General features: G+C 35.8%; 2 protein-coding genes across 3 annotated transcripts; one reads left to right on the top strand and one right to left on the bottom strand.

Annotated features, from left to right (window-relative positions):
* Positions 1-694: 694 nt before the first annotated feature.
* LOC132180577 (uncharacterized) lies at positions 695-3,576 on the bottom strand. The gene is made up of 6 exons (XM_059593454.2): positions 3,209-3,576; positions 2,121-3,092; positions 1,947-2,009; positions 1,794-1,856; positions 1,610-1,684; positions 695-1,465 (listed from the first exon to the last, which is right to left on the bottom strand). The coding sequence occupies exons 1-6, from the start codon at positions 3,458-3,460 to the stop codon at positions 695-697; spliced, it is 2,196 nt and encodes a 731-aa protein (XP_059449437.2). The 5' UTR covers positions 3,461-3,576.
* An 11,169-nt stretch (positions 3,577-14,745) lies between these two features.
* On the top strand, positions 14,746-20,241 carry LOC132181140 (DEAD-box ATP-dependent RNA helicase 53, mitochondrial). Of its 2 annotated transcripts, none has more exons than XM_059594226.2 (8): positions 14,746-15,235; positions 15,471-15,598; positions 15,694-16,105; positions 16,542-16,640; positions 16,834-17,058; positions 18,360-18,521; positions 19,297-19,830; positions 19,969-20,241. In XM_059594226.2, exons 1-7 carry the CDS (start codon positions 14,867-14,869, stop codon positions 19,816-19,818), a joined length of 1,917 nt encoding a protein of 638 aa, XP_059450209.1. In that variant the 5' UTR covers positions 14,746-14,866; the 3' UTR covers positions 19,819-19,830; positions 19,969-20,241. The 2 variants fall into 2 exon arrangements, with proteins under 2 accessions (XP_059450209.1, XP_059450208.1); XM_059594225.2 differs by having other exon boundaries at positions 19,928-20,241.
* The last annotated feature ends 1,555 nt before the right edge of the window (positions 20,242-21,796 follow it).

The following is a 21,796-nucleotide window of genomic DNA, read 5'->3' as shown; positions in this document are numbered from 1 at the left end:
TTCGAAAAATAGACTTGGTAGAAAATAGAAATACAATCTAAGTCAGAAATAGAACCAAATAGAACCTGATATGCCATATATTAAATAAGCATAAAGAAAAACAACTCCACTCAATGAGATTGAACCAATTACACAATAGATTAATTCAAGTTCCACAGCAAGTAAAAATGCCACTTTACTAATGACTTGTCTGAAAGAAAGTGCAAGGTTTGATCTTACCTTCAATAATTTGTGAACAAAATCAGCCGAAGTACTTGGTCCAAATACCTAAAACAAAATGAACGTATCATTTGCTGTAACAACAGTAGAATCGAAATAAGAAGATCTGGCTATTGAAGTGAAAATAATAATCTAGACGTGTCAAGATGAAGAACTATAAATTGAACACATACCCCCCAGAGTTATGCAAATCGTTGGTGCAAGTAACCAACTAACACATTCACAATTTCCATACAAAAAATGTCCACATTTCCAACCTACTTCCAATCGAGTCGAAACTTACCTGCAACACATTACCAACTTCCTACCACATATGCTGTTATCCATACATATATCCAACAACCAACCACACCACATATATTGTTATCCATACACATTACAAATGAAAATCACATATATTGTTATCCATACACATTACCAAAAAATAAAACATATCAAAACCACAAAAAACACATAAGGCTAGTTGTCCATGACTTTACGGCTTCCATTGTGGATTGAGCCGTTTCCTCTTGCCTTCCATAATTTCAATACCCTTTTCTACTGTTGTTGCAATGCGTTTTCCTTTCAACTTTGCGATATTATCAGACTTTGCTACAGTACCATCAGCATGTGGAGGTGCAGCAGTAGTAGGTGCAGCTACACCACCTCTGCCTGCACCACTTCTGCCTGCAACACTTATGCCTACCCCACCTCTGCCTGCCCCACCTCTGCCTGCAACATCAATGCTTGCCCCACCTCTGCCTGCAACATCAATGCCTACACCACCTCTACCTCCACCACCTCGAATTGCAAATCCCCTCCCCATTTTAGCCCGTCTAGGTCCACCACCCATAGTTTTCCGTCCACTTCCACCACCTCTAGTTCTAGGCCCTGTACGTGAAGGTTGAGGTCCAGCGGGGACCGCTTCAGTGAGGTCAATATGTACAGGAGCCCGGGTCGGTGTACTACGGAAAATACCTCTAATCCTATCAGATGTACGAGTCCTTGATGCAGGACCTCCTGTGACCATTACAGGAATTTCAAGGGCATCTTCTGTACCTTCCACCCTGCCCCATGATGCAGGTAAGGTAATTCCTACCCCAGGTTCAAAGGGGGCGAGATCGTCATTTTGGCCTTCAACAGGTGGAGGTGTTGCGCCTCTTTCTGCTCCAAATCCAGGGGGAGGTGTGTGCTCTCTTTCATCAACAAGTCTGGGGATTACAAATTCACGTGGAGCATGTGTAGGCTGACCTTTCCCCTTACCCTTCTGCAAAATCACAACAAATAAATATATATATATATATAATACAAAATAAATAAGTACTAGATGGTAGCAAAGATGTTATATGTCATATTAGGGTTTATGTGAATAAATGTACAAAGTAAAGACGGCTATCATATAGTTAAGTACCTTGAGTATGGTTGATGCTTGTGGACCAGCGGTTGACCCAGATGCTGTATTCTTCTTCTTCAAGGCCTCTTTATTCTAAACAATACCATAGAAAGTAAGAACAAATTATGAACTAATAAAAATATACCCATTATGCGTTGGGTATGAGAAAACCGACTACTAAAACAACATAATTTCTAAGTACCTTTACTGCATTTGATGACTGGCTGGGACCACCACTGCCACTACTTTTCACCACCTTAGCTTTCTGATAACATCAAATGTAACAATTGTCAAGTGACTACATTTGCCTACAAACCGTAAAAAAATGGCAGTACAAGCGCCTAAAAATGTCTACCTTGCCCACAACACGTGCCTTGCTTTTACCAGTTGATCGAGTATTGGACCCAACACTTTGTGACTGCATAAAAAATTGGAAACAAATATTAGCATGCCATACAAAGTCTAAAATAAGCCAGTTAAAACCAGGTTATCTATTAAGGACGATTTAATAGGGTTGAATAACACTTACACTTGCTGTAGGGGGGGTATTAAGCTGACTTCCTGAAGATTGATTAAGTGGACAGCTCCTTTTATTGTGACCCAAACCAGTACACTTCGCACATCTCATCCTTGCTCCAAATTTCCTAATTCGGTTAGGATTTTTGGGGTCCCTACTCTCATTAGGAGCCCTCTTTCTTAACCTCTTTGGTCTCCCGGGGGCTACTCTAATTGTAGGTGGTTCCAAATGATCATGTCTGGTCTTTATCCATTGTTCCTGACTAGGCATTGGGTAAATTATTGGTGCATATGCCTTCTTGTACGTCTCGATTGTGTAGCATTCATCAACATAGTCCTCCGGATTCCCACAATCATAGAGTACAGCAGCAAATGCATGGGGACAGGGGATTCCAGTGATTTCCCATTGCCTGCAACCACATCGTCTTCTACGTAGGTCTACCACATACTGTTTGTTGCTGGGAGCAGAAACCTCAAACATTCCATCACCAGCATAGGTTGCAATGCAGTTCATTGCATCCAAACCAATTGCCTCCAATTTTTGCACAATCCTAGGGCACAACCTCCCTGTCAACTTCGCAATCCCTTCCCTCTTAGCCTGATATCTCGTCAACAGCTTTTTTCTTATCATTTCCAACATTGTCAAAATAGGCTTGTCACGAGCCTTGAGGATGTATGCGTTGAAACACTCGCAAATATTGCTTACCAGCAACTCACACCTTGGAGCTTCATTAAACCAAGCTCGAGACCACCCACTGGGGTCAAGCTTGTTCAAGTAATCGTATGCATCCTTACTAAGTTTCTTCAATTCTTCCATATGAGTTGTAAACTCATGTTCAGTGTATGCGGTTGCTGCAGCCCATAACTGCTCTTTCAATGCCAATCCTTTATGGCCCTCCAAGTCTCTGAAGTTGGCATACAGATGCCTAACACAAATTCGATGATCCGCCGTTGGAAGCACAGACTCTAAAGCTGGCATCAGACCCTGCACAACAATTTAATAATGCATGAAAAAATGACCAAAATAATACAATTAATTAACAAATTTGTTTAAGTGTGATTTGAAAATTATGAGCAAAAATTAAATGTAACATAACTTACCTTTTGTCTATCCGAAATAAATGTAGGTCTGCAGCCTCTTTCATGCACTCCAAGATCGGACACTAGGGTTTCCAAAAACCATGTCCAAGAGTCCTTGGTCTCAGCTTCGACAACAGCAAATGCGATTGGGTACATATTATTATTCCCATCCCTTCCAACTGCAGCTAACAATTGTCCCTTGAAAGGCCCTTTCAGGAAGCATCCATCCACCCCTATGACAGGCCTACAACCATCAAGAAACCCCTTCTTCATTGCAGCAAGAGAAAAATACAATCTTCCAAATTTGGAAGCACATTTGGGTTTGGCCTGTCAACCTTCATCATCATACAACTTCCCCTATTCGTTTGTCTCAATGTCTCGCAATAATCCCACAGGTGACCATATTGGTTTTCAAGCTTCCCGAATATTTTTTTACATGCCTTGGCCCTAGCCCTGTACATCATACTTGGACTCACATCCATTTTCCACTTTTCCTTCACTTCATGTTGTATGACATTCAAGGGCATATTCGGCTGAATTCGGAACTTCTCAATCAACTTGTTCGATATCCAAGTTGAGTTCACAATGGAGTTCTTGTATTGCCTACCACACACATGTTTAGGCTGCATAGATCTTATCTGAAATGTTTGTTCATCAGAAACCTGCCTTGCATATACTCGGTACCGACACTTGTCATCCCTACACACAACAATAGACTTTCTTCTTTCATTCTTTTTGAACCTAATTTCCTTGCCCCTCAAAAGATTGTACTCCTTAACTGCTTCTCTAAATGTTTGTATGTCTGGGAAAGTCATGTAGAGATGCAGCTCTGGGTTAACTAGGTCCATTCGCTGAAATTCGGGCGTTTTTGTAGATGTCCCTTCAGCTTCTTCATCACTACGGGGTGGTGACTCCAATATGTCACTTCTAGCCAATTCTGAGTTTGTGTCATCATCATCTACTTCTTCAAATTTTTTATTTTTCTTACGCCCACTTTCGGACCTAATAGAAGCATCAGTTTTGCGGGCCTCACCATGGTTCCCATCTTCTTCATCACCTGTTTCTTCCTCCTCACCCTCATTGTCATAACCACCATCACCATCACCAACGGTTCCAGCTTCACTAGTTCCTGCTCCGGTTGCTCCAGTTCCAGTATCGCCTTCGTCAACATCTACATCAAATAAATCCTCGTCATCACTGAGTTTGCCTTTCCACCAAGGGTCATTGTAATCAACCCTTCCCTCCCCTTCATCGTCATCTTCTCCTTCGTAATCCTGAACATCACCCTGACCCTCCCCAAAACACACGACATACAAATGCACAATATATTGCCCTTTATGGCAACCAACCATGAACAATACGTCGGCATCAGAGCTGATTAAATGCAAACCCCCCATTAACGTCTTATCAGGTTCTCTGAAGTATATTAGATCCCCTAGCTTGTACCCGTAGTCTTTACAAATATCTTCAAGCTCAAAAAAAGACAAGTTGTCAGGATCATACCCTTCACCATGAACAGGAACTTCTCCCCCCACGTAATTGCAACCACAACTTCTGTCGAATCTACCGCCATACCTAACCTCGAACATTAGATTCAAAGACATCCTACAAAAATAATGAATAAAATGTATGAGAAGCAGCTTTAAATAAGTTTACCAATATAATTATTGCTTAAGAATGAAGTTATGCAAATCTAAGCTCAAACCCTAAAAATACATGCAAATATTTTGGAAGCAAGACAACCAGGTGATAATTCAAATATTTGTTAGGGTTAGGATTTAGGGTTTAGGTTTCTTAATATTTGAGAGGAATGTGTAGCGTGGTGTCTTGTGTGCACATAACGTAAGCTGGAATGTCACATCAATAATATGAGTTATAATACTACATTGACTGTTAGAGTAAATGATTTTCAACATTGCATGGAATCTAATTTGATTATGTAGCTGATTACAAATTAAAGCCAAATCTGTAAAAATATAGACATGCATAATAGAATAGTGAAGCTAGTTAATTACATTAGAAAGAAAAGGAGAAAAAAAAAAAAAAGGAGGAAAGACTGTTAGAGTAAATAATTTTAACCAATACCCCTAAATCGCACTTATTGAAACCTCTAGCTCAAAAGACCTAAATGGTATAGATTTTACCTTATTATTTATCACTATTTATTAATGAAATACTAAATATTGTTCAAACTTATCCTTACATAAAACTACCCTAGCTATTATAGAACAATCAATCAATCCAATTACATGAAACTCCCACAAACATGATGGTTATTAAAGGTTCATATGTCATACCTTTTTATTTTTTATGTAATACATAATGAAACCCTAAACCCTAAACCCAAGTAACTGCAGCTCTACCCAACGACTTTCAAATTTGGCATTATCATTATTTTAGGGTGTTAATTAATTCAGCTTATCATCTCATCTCCTCTGCTTGAAGAAAAACATATGCCATCTTACCTAACACTAACATCGTATTGGAAGAAAATATATATACATGTTTCTGGAAGAACATTTCTATAATATATTGTGATTCTCTTTTTCTTTTCTTGTAATTAAGTCTTAGCGTAATTGCTGACATTTATGCTTCGTGGAAAAAAAAAATTAACGTAAATTTGGAGCAAGAAAGTCATAATCATATAATTACTAATAGATTTTACTTTCAATCTTCAAAAGGAGAAAAAGAGTTGTATAGTAAGAAGATGAAATAAAATTAATGATATATTCTTCACATGCACATATAACATATTTCATACTGGTTGATGTAACGTGTTTTAAATGTGATATGAGAAACCACTTAAAACACGTTATATGATGTTCTCAATGGCTAACTAAATCGACTGGAGACCACGTCTTATGAAACGAAAGTCACTAGTTCGAATCTCTCTTTTTTTTTTTCTTTTTTTTTGTCTTTTCTTGATAAATGAATGCAAATAGTAGTATTTTTCATAAAATAAAGAGATAATATAGTGAATTAAGATAATAAAATTAGTTTTTTCAACTTTTTAGTCGATTTTATGCTTCTTGAAATGGTGGATAATTGGTGATTAAGTTTTATCAATCCTGGGTAAGTTTTATCCAAAAGAATATTTCAATGACCATTAATCAATTAATAAATAATCAGGCTAATCTTGAAATGAGAAAATTACTGTTTGGCGTGGACCCAACTTCTTTGTCTCTAACATGATATATATATATAGGGGCATTAAATTGGGCAGCTAGTGTGAACTGAGTGATGCTGATAATTAAGAATGCTCATAAATTGGGTTATTTCTTTTTAATTGGTGAATTAATTATTGTATGATTGTTGAATGTTACAATCAATGATGCAACTTCTATATAATCAATTTAAAGGATGTAAAACCGTACGAGGTGAGAACTAAAAGCTTGTGAAATAACTTTTATAAAATCTAAAAAAGTACTAATAGATTTGTTTTGTTTTTTACAAGATAAGAAAATGAACTACAACAACAAACAAACCGGAAATAAAAATCAGAAAATATAGAAGCAATTTAATGATAAAACTCAATTTAGACAAACAGTTAGCTAGCATCTCACTGCTTCGGAGGGAGATCTCCAAAGTGGAAGAAAATTGGGAGTGCAAACTAGAGGACCACTTTTGATATACATGCAAATCAGAAAAGAGGACCACTTTTGATATACATGCAAATCAGAAAAAAACATTGGGACCACTTTTGTTCACACGACAACATTATACAATTTGGGGACCACTTTTGTTCAAACACAAACAACCAAGTTTACTCTCTCTCTTCGCAATAAATCAATATACAATAGAAAACAAAAATTTGTTAACAATAAATCAACATCACAGAGTTAGGGATTACCAAATTAACACCCCCTCAAGAAAACCCCAATTTACGAAAAACCCTAGAAAGCTACTACATGGTTCGGTGAAAATTTTCGAATCAAAATGGGCAAAATCTCACCTCGTCGTACACAAAGGCGCAAAGGATGGAGCTTTGGGTTGATCTCGAGTGGGTGTCGGGTACCTTGTCGCGTGGCTGTCGGAGGTGGGTTCTACCAGCAGAGGGTCCCTTTTGCTCGTGAGTCAGCAAGGAGAACCAAGCAAAATGACGGAATGCCTGATTTCACGTGTTTGATTAGTTGTTTTAAGTCTGGTTTGGGTTGGGTTGGGTTGGGTTGGGTTGGGTCGGATCAGCAGGGTCGGGGGCGTGGGTAAGATGGGTTTGGGCGTGGGTCAAGGTGTAACCAATTGATGGGGGTATTTTGGGCACTAAATCGCATAAAGTGACCACGTGCGTCGCACGTGGTCACTGTTCCGTCAGTCAAAGAGGGTTTGACTGACGGAGTGCCTGAATTGCAAAAAATTGAAACTTTAGGGGGGTGGATTGCAAAAATTGAAACTTTGGAGGCGGAATTGCAAATCGCTGACAACTTTGGGGGGGGTAAACTGTAATTTTCCCTTCTAAAAAAGTGTCTCTTTACATAATCAGAGGGCAAAATGGTAATTCAAATATAAAAGACAGAATTATTCAGACATCTTTTTAAATTCATTACATTTAGGAAGGGAAAATTAGTAGTTTTGCAATCTAAATAAATGTCAAAAGACAAAAATAACCTTATCTAACTAAATCATGATGAACAAAGAGTAAGGGCAAAATAATAAATTTAAAGTGCAAAAGAAAAATCATTATTTGGCTTGCATTCCAACTTTCTATATATCTTTAAGTAAAGGTAATTTTTTATTTTTTGGTTAAATACGATTCCAGTACCAATGGTTTGCACCAAAATCAAATAGTTACTCGAGTTTTCAAAATTAGTGCAAATGGTACCTATGGTAAGTCAATAAACGCAATTAGTACCTCTGTTAAGATTCTGTTAATGTTTTTAACGAAATGCCACATCACCCTTATATGTGGGCGCCACGTGGCGTGGTGCCTGAGTTTTTGGGCGCCACATAATATTTTTTTTTATTTTATTTTTTAAAAAAAAAAAGAAAAAGAAGAAGAAGAAAATACGCTGGGTGGCCAAACCACCCCATAGGAGGTGGTCGGCCACCCCCAGGCCAGTCGTCTCGGGGTAGTAGAACCACCCCCATGGCCTAAGGGCCAACCCTTTGTGCCATGGGGGTGGTTCGGCCACCCCTAGACGGCGGGTCTGGGGGTGGCTGAACAACCCCCAGGCCAAACGGGGTGGCTGGCCACCCCAGCATATATTTCTTCTTCTTCTTTTTTTTTTTTTTTTTTTTAAATAAAATGTTACGTAGCCCCAAAAAAACTCAGGTACCATGCCACGTGGTGCCCATGTGTAAGGGTGATGTGGCGTTTCATTAAAAACATTGACAAAATCTTGACAGAGGTACCAAGTGAGTTTATTGGCTTACCACAGGTACCATTTGCGATATTTTTGAAAACTCAGGTGGCTATTTGATTTTTGGTGCAAACCACAGGTACTTGAATAGCATTTAACCCTTTATTTTTTTTAATGAAAGATAAAATATATTCAATCAAGCCACTCGTTTTACAGGAATAGGAAAAAAAAAACTTGTTTTACAGGCCTTTTCAGCAAATGGCAGAGAGATATGGTGCCAAATGCCGAGAGAAAAGAAAAAGAGAAGGGAGGGAGGCCGTAGAGAAAATGGAAAGAAAAAGAAAAAAAGGGGAGAGAAACGAAAAGTAAAAAGGGAGAGAGATAAATTATATTTGTTTAATCAATAGGTGAGTGAATAATAATCTTTAAATTGGGAAAAATATAAAAAAGCCCCCTAAACTATCAGCCGTTTTCGATTTAGCCCCATAATATTTAAAAAGTGATAAAGTAGCCCCCAAACTACCAAACTATTATATTTTGGCCACTCCGTTAGTCAAAACCATCGGTTTGGACGGAAACTGCAAAACAACGTCGTTTTGTTGGGGGCTACTTTATCACTTTCTGAACATTATGGGACTAAAATGAAAATGGCTGGTAGTTTCTGGGGCTTTTTTATATTTTTTCCAATTTTTTTTTTCTTCATAAAAGGGCATTGTAGTAACTTACCCATAACAAAACAACGTCATTTTGCAGTTTTCGTCCAAACTGACGATTTTGACTAACGGAGTGGCCAAAATGCAATAGTTAGGTAGTTTGGGAGGCTACTTTATCACTTTTGGAATATTAGGGGGTTAAATAAAAAACGGCTAGTAGTTTGGGAGGTTTTTTAAAATTTTTCCCTTTTAAATTTGGTGAGTACTGTTTACCTCACAACTTTTTTTTTAAAAAAAGTAGTGAGGCTGAAAAGTGGACATTTAGGCCATTTTAATAATATTACCTCACAAAAATAACCAAAAAAATGATTTTAGTGAAGCTCAAGGAGTGCTCCCCTTGCGCATACAGGTGATTCCATTGGAATCTTTGCTCCTGCAAGCTATATCATCATCATCGTTGTCTTTTAATTGATGCCACCGTTGACAGAAGGGGTGGATCCTTATTTTTATTTCTTTTTTTGACAAGTCCATATAAGAGGGGGATGGAGGATTTGAACTAGTGACTTCCGCTTCATGAAGTGTGGTCTTTAGCCGATTGAGCTACCCTTTGGAGACGGTGATGGATCCTTATTACAGAGAAATCATAGTTTTAAAAGATGAGATAAATTTATAGGAATGCTTCCAAAATCAGAGACGGAAACGATGGACCTATTTGGCAAAGTCATGGGCGTAAGAATTTACACTTTCGTAGACTTTAACTACTAACTATTTGGTCTTTTAACTACTAATCCAAAGTGAGTTTAGGGTGTTGGAGCTTTTTTAAATAATTAGGAGGCTTCAAAATGTAACAAATTAAAGCTCAATAATAATAATATTATTTTTTTTATAAATAATTCACGTCAATATTTTCTTCATCTCATCCTGCAAATTTAATATACAAATTCAATTATGAATTCATCAATTCACTATGGAAATGGTTAAAAATAAAAATTCAATTCTATCATTTCTCTTATTATTTATTTATTTTATGAAAACAAAAACTCTCTCTCTCTCTCTCTCTCTCTCTCTCTCTATATATATATATACAAGAAGGGGAGGAGGATTTGAACTAGTAATCTTCGCTTCGTTAGGCGTGGTCCCAGCCGATTGAGTTACCTCTCAGGGGCAAAACCAAAATCACGTCGTTTTATATATTATTATTATTATTATTTTATATATACAATATATTATAATATATAATATTTATAAAAGTATGCAGTTAGTGGTTATTAAAGGCCTTCTCTTAACCTTAAAACCGCTCTAAGCAATTAAATTTTTTTTTATAATTGTCTAGAAAAACGGTTATTAATTATTAACGATAATTAAGCGGATGATCTAATCTAATATATATATATATATATATATATATATATATATATATATATATATATATAATAGGAGAGTTTTAGACCGGAGTCTCTGAAATTTCGACAAGTGACATTTTAAATAGGAAAGTTTTAGGTAGGAGTCTCTAAAATTTAACAAGTGGCATTTTATTTTGGGGGAAATTTCAGAAAGCCCTCCTGAACTTCCAGCCCTTTTGAAAAACCCCCCTTTGAATAAAATAAAATAAAAAGGAAATCGGGGCGGCCGGACCACCCCCATGGCCAAGGGGGTGGTCCGGCCGCCCCGATTATGCTCAAAACGACGTCGTTTTGAGTTGGGTGGTGATATAGTTTTGAAGCTCCAAACGGTGTAGTTTTGGAGTCCAAAACGACGTAGTTTTGGTTGAGGGTAAAACGGGTATAAAACGTCCAAAACGACGTAGTTTAATGTTAAAAGGGTCCAAAGTGAGAGAAAATCAAAGTTCATGAGGCTTAAGTGAGAGTTTTGAAAATTCAGGGGGGTTTTTCAAAATGGCTGAAAGTTCAGGGAGGTTTTCTGAAGTTTCAGGGAGGTTTTCTGAAGTTTTCCCTTTATTTTGTTAACAAGTGATAGTCTATGAAATTTTGACAATTGGCATTTTAAATATGGGAGCTTTAGACAGGTGTCTTTAAAATTTCAACAAGTGGCATTTTATTTTGCTGACAAGTGTTAATTTAACTGTGAAACCTACATTTTCTCAGACTCCCATAGTGTCTCTACATCTTCTCAAATAAACGTTAATCTATATCTTCCTCAAGAATATGATTAAAGCTGCAAAACCTTGAAATCGATCAGAGAAAATTAAGAAGGCAACAATGGGGAACGACAACGAAGCCAAACGTTCTAAAATCCGCTATATATATATATATATATATATATATACAAGAAGGTACTCAAATTCTCTCCGACTATATGAATATTTTCTACAACAAACTACAACATATAGCAGGTGATTTTTTTCCCTAAAAAATAATTATTTTGTAACTGTTAATTGGTAACAAACCTTCAAATTTGACGCCAATTGTGGAACCAAGAGCACTTTACTTTTGTTTTGTTTGTGGTTTCGTGAAGCACTTCGCTTCTTTTTCTTTGTGATTTTGTTTTGCGAAATATTTTATTTTATTTTGTATTAAAATTTCTACCTCTTAGATTGGCTTCGCTTCCTCTCTAATTTCTCTCTCTCTCATTTATAAGGGTTTTAAAGATCAAGATAAGGCAAGAATTAATTTGATTGTTGTGCATAAATAGAACAAAAATGCATTCGAAACACCAAATTATAGATAATTAAGCATTTGATTGCACTAAATTTTAAGTGAAATATTATGTTATATTTCACATTTATAAAAAAAAAAAAAAAAATTATGCTTATTTTTCTCTGTATTTTTTTTTCTTCAAATGTTCATAAATATATGAGTTTTATTTGTATTGAAATATAATTGGTAATGCATCAACAATATTAGAGATTTTTACTAATTTTATATTAATGCTTTTGATAATCAAAATTCAGTTTTTCTTTTTTCTATTTTTTTCTTTTATACTGCATTTATTTTTGAAGTGCTTTTTCTTTCTTTTTATTTTTTTTTAATTTTTTTTAAATTGTTTATTTTTATATGTATTATTGTTTTCAAATGTTGAGAAATATATGGGTTTTATTTATAATGAAATATCACACCAAAAATATTAATTTCTATTGAAGCTTTGATAATTATAATGCAGGTTTTCTTCTTGCTATTTTTTTTTTCTTTATACTTCATTTCATTTTATTTTGCTGACAAGTGTTAATTTAAGTAATTTAAGTGTGAAATATATGTTTAAGTTAGTGAAACGTTGTATTTAGTGACTCCTATCGTGTCTATGCATCTTGTTCACGCATACCATTAAACATGTGTTTAGGGGAGTAAAACGTTAATACAGGATGTTGAAGATGAGAAGCATACCAAGAAGATGGCTGCAACAACGGATTAGAACACTGCGGGTTCTAGGGAAATACAAAGTAAATCTATACTTTGTTGTTTGGTTTAATTGTTCAGCATTTTTTTTTTCATCATTTGTTGGTTTAATTGTTCAACAGTGTACTCTGTTAGAAATAATCATTACTAAATTTTCTATTCGTTTATTTATTCATGGGTGCAAATATTTCTTATTTATTGTTTGTAAGTAAATGCACGTTATTGGTTTGACTTCGTTTGTAAACAATTTGTAATATGCATTTAAAGAGTACTTTTCAAGTCTTCTTAAATTTTTATTTTATATACTTTCTTAAAGCTTTAGTTTCTAATAATATATTTAGTTTTTATTCCACTATTTAGTAGAATTTGATGAAGAAGAGCGCAATTGTTTTCACAATTTGCTCGATAAAAATTCATATTCATGTTTGATGTCAATTTGTGTGATGTGTGTATGGTTGCTTGAATCAGTGTTACACAATTTCTAAAGTCATTTGAATACAAAAATTTCAGGCCGAACCGAGAGACATGAGTTTGAGTGTAAGAGAGATTGAAGATAAATTTTGCTCTTACACATAGTGAGAGTTTCCTATCAATTTTTTTTTTTTCTTATTCTAAAAATAATTTTTTTTTTTATTTTTTTTTATATGTGAATGATGGTTAAAGGAAACAATTAACATAAAATATTGCCCTTCTCTATTTTAATCGAAAGTTGTAATTGATGTAATTTTGTTCATTTGACTGTAATAAGTTTACTTTTTTAGGATAACCCGCCTAAGCAATGTTTGCTTATTTGGAATTTTTTTTTTTTTTTTTTTGTTCAAGTTAAGCTTCTAAGATCGGTTTTACATTTGAGAACTTATTTTCTTTCCGGGATAGGAATTACAGCCATATTTCAAATTCTAATACTCTATTTGGAATTTGAGAAAATGCAGATAAATATATAATGTGAATAGGGTATGCAATTTGATCTTAGTATTCATATTTAGCTGCTTACAACATTTCAATTTTTCTCATACTATTTTCAATTTTGCTTCCGAAAATGGTGAATGTTGCTATAAAACAATGTATAATTTGTGATACGAACTTCTTTGATGACTTTGTCCATTAAAACAGACCAAACGAATGAGTTTTCATTTTGTTTGATAATAGTTGTTGCTTCCTATACATTCTTTATAACCACAAACCAGTCGCTTTTCTACTATTAGTATTTTTGGCATAAGAAAAAGTGTTGTAAAGGGAAATGAAATTTAATTAAAATTATTAGTATTTTTCTAAGAAGTAAGAATTTAAAACAAGAAATGCTCAATTTTTCAAACCAAGTATAGAATGATATATATTTTTTTTGTTTATGCATGATTTAGGAATAAAGTTTTCTCTTTTCGAAAGTATCTTCAGTCAGTTATTTTGGGAAGGGGAAGATGAGGTCATGGAAAAAATCAAACCATGATCTTTTTGTTAGTGTTATATTGTAACAATTTTTTGCACAACTTTTAATTTGGATTATAGTTTCAATATGTGATTCTTTATATATATATATATATATATATATATATATATATATTTGGTAGAAATTGCAGATACATATAGCAGTTGGTATTCAAGGGCAAGTCAATTAGTGTAATAGGTTTTCACAGTCTCTTTTTAATATGGGTTTGCTTTGCTAATTTTTAAACATTAGAGTTCGAATTGAAAAATCTCTAAAATTTTAGGGGTTAAAGTTTTTAATATGGGTTTGTTTAATTTTTCATATGTAATACAATTTGAGCAATTTTTTTTCTTTTATTAATTAAAAAAAAAAAAAGAGCATTTGTGTTGTTGTAAATACTTTTTTCTTCCTGTCATTTTTTAGAAACAATGCACGGGTTTCAAGCTCGTAATATATAATAGAGGGTAAAGATATTGACCACGCCTGGCGTGCATCAACAGTGATGCACGCCAGGCACAAAAAAAAAATTTTGTGCCTGGCGTGCTTCACTGTTGAAGCACGCCAGGCGTACTCCCAATCACGACTCATAGACCTCAATCTCAAGTTAGTTTTTAGACTGTGATTGGGCCGAGCTTATAAAAGCTATGACCACATTTGGGCTTGGCCTTGATCAAACTTATGTTGGAGTAGAGAAAATACTTGCCAGAGAAGTAAATGTTAAATGACATGGCACAGAAATGCAGAGCAGTGCAGTATAATGGGAAGAAAGCCGACCGCAGATGATCCGGATCCCATAAAAATCTGGCAAACAAAAACTCGTACATAAGCCCATTTACTTGCCTTTGTCCGGTATCACCCCCCCAAAACCCCAAGAGCTAAAACCCTAACCCCCAAACATTTAAATCTGTTTCTCCCTCAGCAGCCAGTCTCTTAGAAGAGCCAAGAAGAAAATGGCAAGTATCATCTTAAGAAGGTCTTCTTCGGTTATCTCCAGGCGGGCTCTCGCCGCCTTCACCACCGCCACCCATCCAAAACTATACGTTCATCAGCACCATCCGCTATCACCATCAGCATCGGACCTTGTTCCTGGAAATGGAAGTATATCTTTCTTCCATAAAGCCAGGGACTTCCACGCCAATTCTGGGCCCTTGTATTTCAGGGTCTCGTTGCCGTCGCAGGCAGAGTACGCCGCCGTAGACGATTACGAGGGGAACGCTGGCGCTGATGACGAGGGCCTCGAGATCGCCAAGCTCGGGATTTCCTCGGAGATTGTCTCTGCTTTGGCCAAGAAGGGCATCACTAAGCTCTTTCCCATTCAGGTCTTATACACAACATTTCTCTCTTTTTTCTATTCTTCTTTCTGTTTGTTTCGTTCCTCTCGAGTCTCGATATAAATAAAAACAAGAAATCTTATCTTTTCAGTCCATTTCTTTATTTTGTGTGCCTTGCCTCATCCCTAGTGATAGTGGGCTACCCTTTTCATAATCACTAGTCATCTCTTTGTCCCTTTAGCAATTACTTGTGGTGTTTTACTTTGATTTCTCTTCTATGTAGAGGGCGGTTCTGGAACCAGCAATGCAAGGGCGTGACATGATCGGTCGTGCTAGAACAGGAACGGGCAAAACTCTTGCTTTTGGAATTCCCATTATGGATAAGATCATTCAGTTCAATACTAAACATGGGTTCGGTTCTTTGATTCATTTTTTCCCTTGGCTGAGTGATGGAATTCCAACTGTTTTCTAAAGGTACATGTTTTTATGTATGTTTCATCATACAGGCAGGGCAGGTATCCGCTGGCGTTGGTTTTGGCTCCAACAAGGGAGCTCGCCCGCCAGGTTGAGAAGGAATTTGCTGAGTCCGCGCCAGGATTGGATACAATTTGCGTTTATGGTGGTGCGCCTATCTCAAGCCAAATTAGGCAGCTTGACTACGGTGTTGATGTAGCTGTTGGCACACCTGGTCGCATTATTGATCTTCTGAACAGAGGTGCTCTGAACTTGTCAGAAGTTCAGTTTGTTGTTCTTGATGAAGCTGACCAGATGCTTCAAGTTGGCTTTCAGGAGGAAGTTGAAAAAATTTTGGAGAAGTTGCCGCAGAATCGTCAGAGTTTAATGTTCTCTGCAACAATGCCATCTTGGATTAAAAAACTCACCCAAAATTACCTAAAAAATCCACTAACAATTGATCTGGTGAGTTTGTGGCTTCATTTTAGTCAATCATCAGTATATAACGTTCACATTCTCTTTGTCCTCTTAGTTCTTACTATGCCCACTTTTAAGGGTATGCTTGATGGGTCCGATTCTATGCTTTCTTGTATTGTTACTTTTATTTGAGTTTGATTTGATTCTGTAGCTTGTAGTCGATGTCATTACAGGAATAGGAGTTGGAGATAAAAAGGTTTAATCTCGCATGTTGTTCATTTTATAATGGTTTTAGTACTTGTCACTGCAACTTGAGGTCTATAGTTATGACTAAAGGTATTTCTGAATCATGGCTTCAGTATGTACTAAAGTCCGGGGAAACCTTTTCTGGTCCGTTCTGTGTTTGGACCATCTAGTGTAACTGCAGAAAGTTGGTGTTCTAGTGTATGGTTACAAGCACATTAACGGCTTAACTGTTCTGTAGGTTGGAGATTCTGATCAGAAATTGGCTGATGGAATTTCTCTATACTCGATTGCATCGGACAATTATGGAAAAGCTTCAATTATTGGACCTCTGATAACAGTATGGTTTCAGAACTTATATATATATATATTAAAAAATTTCTCTCTGTTTGATGGTTAATGTGCTTATTTTATTAAGTTCTTTTAAATGTTCATTTTGTTGTCTTCTATGCAAAGGTCAGAGAACTTTGTGAGTTCTTGTTTTAATCTCGTTCACTATTGCTTCCATTCTCACCATCAGATTTGTTTGTCAGGAGCATGCAAAAGGAGGAAAATGTATTGTTTTCACTCAAACAAAACGTGATGCTGATAGATTGGCATATGCCATGGGAAGAAAATACAAATGCGAGGCTTTGCATGGGGATATCTCACAAAGTCAGAGGGAAAGAACACTTGCAGGTTTCCGAGATGGGCATTTCAATATTTTAGTTGCCACTGATGTTGCCTCTCGTGGCCTTGATATTCCTAATGTTGATCTGGTAGATTTTTTCTCCATTTTTCTTCTTATGTAATTTTTTTTTTTTTGCGATTATTAATCCTCCTCAGCTGAAAATTAACTTGTGTCCTTCTTAGTTGACAATAGATTAATCCACTTAGTTTGTAATTGATATATTAACTTGTTTCTCTGCTCCCTATTCTTTTCCTGTGTGTATTATTTTTTGTATTTTTCCCTCTTTGCAGTTTATATATACAATGATGATTCATGAACTTTGCAATTCGGTATATCCTTGATTTCTAATCTATGAGACCATGCTGCACTCAGGTCTCCTGATTGGGCTAAGTTTTAAAAAAAACTGGCTCAATACTTGTGCCAATTGAAAGTTTTGTTGCTAATCTTTCTTTGCCTTTTCTTGGATGGTTGTCTGCTCAGTTACCTTTTGTCAATTTTATTTATTTTTTAAATTTATCACTTCATTATCATTTATTTGTCTGTATGCATGTGTGTGAAGAAAGTATGTATAATTTCTAATTTCTTGGGATTGTTGCTTTGACATATCATTCTGGATAAAAAGAGTAATTTGTCCTAAAATCTATCCTGTACGTGAACTAATTGTTGCTTTCATTGTTGAATTGTTTGTTCCAGTTTGAAATTTGAAGTGATAAATTGAAGGCTTGTGCTGGTTTCTTTTTGCTCCTTCTAGTTAGGTGCTTCGTTTTGTGTACTTATTGTATACCTAGGGGTGCCTTACGCTTTTAATGATATGTGTTGATTACTTATAAAAAAAGGGTTGTGCTGGTTAAAAGTGTCGTCGTTAACCATTTATCTCCTACTGTTTTGAAGAAATGTATTTATGTTTCCTAGAGCTGCCGTGTTTCTATGTCCTGGTGGCACATCTGAAAGGTGTGTAGTAGATCAAAACTCTCAGTCCCTTGGTTACTTTCTTTCCTCATTCTCTCCTTGCCTTCGATGCCCTCCATTATAATTTCTATGGAGAGAAAACCGTTGAAGTTATGGTGACCATTTGCTTTTATTTCTCCATTCACTCTATTCCTATGCCTATCCTTAAAGCATTTGATTTTTTTGTTTCGCTTCAACTATGTTCTTGGTGCCCTTATTTTGTTGTGTCTGCTGGTTCATTCATTTGCCATCTTAAAAATACTAGGCTCCCTTGCCTCTCAGGATTCTCCAGCTTGCTTCTCTATTTTAGTGGGTTTCTTTTCTTTCCCTTTTTTTTTGGGGGGGAGGGGGGGGGAGAGAGAGATTTTGTATGCATGCAAGTGTTTTTTTTTGGTGGTCCTATTTGTTTTGTTGCTCAACATTTAAACTCATCTCTTGTAGGTAATACATTACGAGCTTCCCAACAATTCGGAGATATTTGTTCATCGATCAGGCCGAACAGGTCGTGCCGGGAAGAAAGGACGTGCTGTCCTTATTTACACACAGGACCAGGCAAGGGCTGTCAGAGTTATAGAGCGAGACGTTGGATGCAGATTTACAGAGGTTAGAATTTATCTCCATTTCCATTTGCATCATCCTATTTATGCACTCTTGAGTTTAAGACCTGTTTGGCAGTGATATGATGCTTTCTTTCTTTCTTTCTTTTTTAACATGGATTATTGGATGTTAATCTGATTAGATAGAATATTGGTAGAATGCTTTTAAGAATGAAATGCAAGTCTCTTGTCAAACCAGTGGGGTCTATATGCTTGATGCAAAGTCATACACGCAGACTTACCTCATCACTCAAGAATTTAGTTCTCATTTTGTTATGGACGTGGATAGCAATGCGAATAATATTTTTACTTTGAGTAGATAATAGATGTCACCATATGTTGGTTGAAAAAGTGTTTATCTGGTTGTGAAGCACCATGTTATATGATAAGGAGAAGCAATCAAAAGTAGTGGGAAAATAGTTTTCTCACAGTATTGTGTTTAGAATTCTATGACCGATCTGAATTGTTGGTTTACTCTGAACTGCATGTGCAGCAAACTAGCTATTTTCATATTGTAGATATACATGTGCATATTTTACACAATGCATGCATGAGGACATATACATTGCTGACTGAAGTACTCATAAGTAGCAAATCTTACAAATAGACACACAGAACGAGTTAAATCCCACTACTGGTGTGACCTAAATCTCTCAAGATAACTAACAGAGCTCTCTCTATCGAACAATCATGTGCATGAAAAATCTTTAGTGTGGGACTGATTTGCACCTTAGCAGATGTTTTATGTTAGACTGATTGCTTGAATACTTGTTGGTTATCAGCTACCCAAAATTGCTGTTGAGGGTGGAAGTGGGGACATGTTAGCTGACATGGGTGGTGGTGGTAGATTTGGCTCTCATGGAGGCATGAGGGATCGTCGGTCTAGTGATAGCACTTTTAACCGCTTTAGTGGTCAAGGGCGTCCTGGATTTGGTCGTATCAGCGGCTATGGAGATTCCTCTAGTCAAACAGGTCAATATGGTGGACCTAGCTCTGGACGTTTTGGCTCCTTTGGTGGCCCTGGCTCACAAAAATCCGGAGGGGGGTTTTCTGGCTCTAGCTCAAACCGATCTGGGAACTCTAGTGGTTCTGGGTTTAGTCGTTCAGGTGCTTTTGGCGATTCTAGTAGTTCAGACCGTTCTGGTGGTTTTGGGGGATTTGGTTCAGGCCGTTCTCGTGGATTTGGTGACAATCTATCAAGCCAAAACAGCAGTGGCTTCAGTGATTCTCGTACTAGACGTTTTGGCAGCTTTGGGGATGATAGAATCAATGATGATCAGAACACTGGGAGAAGAGCATTCTGAGTTTGTTGAATGGTACGCTTACATTTCTTCATCACAAGAAAAGTTGGAAGTTTATTTAGAGGATTGTTTTATTCATTAATTTGTCTTTATTTGTTGATGTATTTTGAAGTTATGGGGCAGCCAGTAACAATAGGATACTTCCAATGGCAGGTAAGGAAACAATCGAAGACAGCTCTCAATGCGGAGATGATTGCTGAGAGAATGATTCTATTCGATTAATAGTATTTCGTGGGAGGGGCAAGTGGCTTATAGGGATCCTGCTCCTACAAGAAGCTAATATTTCTAGTAAACTCTTAAGACGTAGTGAGATATTTTGTTGTTTATATTCAAGCTATGTCATTATCTGAAGAGACCAATCGCATCTTCTTATAAGAGGCTTATGTAATTTATTTTGAAATAGTCAGTTTTTCGTGATTTTTTTTTTTTAATGTCTCAGTACTCAATTGATGAGAATGTACTGCTTTCCTTGGTATTGTTTAGAAAAAATTACGGAGCACACAAGGGGATTATGAAAGTTGAGTTTACCAAAACATATCGTCATAGCGTCTATTGTGAAAAGAGATTAAAATTATCACTGGATTCAATAGTAATTAATTCAAAATTTAGTGGTAATTTTTAGTCTCATGATAGAGTGCATTTGAGAATGGTGTGCATTTGAGTGCAACTGTGTATCATTTCTTTTGTGAAAATGGTGTTTTTGTGTCTTTGACAGGGTGGACAATCATACCATTTAAATGGGATCCAACAGGAAAAGGGGAAAATGACAAATGACCATCATATATGCTAGTTGATATATGGAAGATTATTGGTATACTTTTGATTTACTTAGTTTATCGAACTTTTAAACTGGTTGGTTCTCTTGCAGTCATGGCTTGTTCTTCGGTACACGGATAGCTATTACTAAGAATGAGAGTGTGAAATGAAATACCTATTCCCAATTCTTAAGTTTTGGTGACAACGCATGAGCTTTTATTGGAATTGTATCAAAATTATTAAAATACCCTGAATACATATAAAATAATAATAATAATAATAATAATAATATATTTTTTTAAAAAAAGCCTGAAAAATTCATTTCCTAAAATCTTTGTCTAATGAGTAATGCTAGAAGAAAGGCTTATATTTTCCTTGTGTCCTAAAATTGTTGTGACTTTTGAAATCATCGTTGAATTTGTGATAAATGATTATTGTATTTTGATCTAATTATAATTTTAAAAGTCACATTAATTTTGAGATGATAAAAGGAGGACATGAGTCTTCCTTTTAGCATTTACTCGTATATCACTTTAATACATTTAGGAGTGAGATATTGTATGGCCAAAATCTTGGTTTGTTGAGCGGTTACATGTAGCATTGTGGTAATACTACTGCTCAAGATAAAATTCTTAGTCAAATAAAATATTTTTAGTACTTATTGACACGACATGTTACATGATCATCTTGCATGCCACATATACCACTAAAGTGTTGGCTCATCTCTCAATTTCCCATATTAACCATTTTGATAACAAAATCAAGCGTCATTAAAAGAACGATGTAATTGATGTCATATTTGAAGGATTATATTGAATTTTTTTTATATTTCAAGAAAGTAATGCTATTTAGTAGACTGTTATACGACTGCTATACAACGAATAATGCTAAACGTAAGACTCATGTCTTCACACATTAATGTGGCTTTTAAAAATACTATTGAATTTGTGATAATCATTATTGAATTTTGATCAAATATTGAATTTAAAAACCACATCAATTTTAGAAGGAACAAGGGGAATATGAATCTTATTTTACGTTCAACATTACTTGTCATACAACTTGAAGACGCTACAGTAAAAAAATTAGCCATTTGATCACCATTGTTTTAAAAATAATAATAATAATAAAAAGAACATTGATTTTCACTAGCATGTCAACCCAATAATATAACAGTTATATAGCAATTTATTAAGGGACCATTTGTGTTTGCAATTTAAAAATT

This window comes from Corylus avellana, chromosome 5 (assembly GCF_965113065.1).
Source record: "Corylus avellana chromosome 5, dhCorAvel1.hap1.2, whole genome shotgun sequence".
Lineage (NCBI taxonomy): Eukaryota > Viridiplantae > Streptophyta > Magnoliopsida > Fagales > Betulaceae > Corylus > Corylus avellana.
Note: the sequence above shows the minus strand (reverse complement) of the source record. Positions and strands in the feature narration are given on the sequence as shown.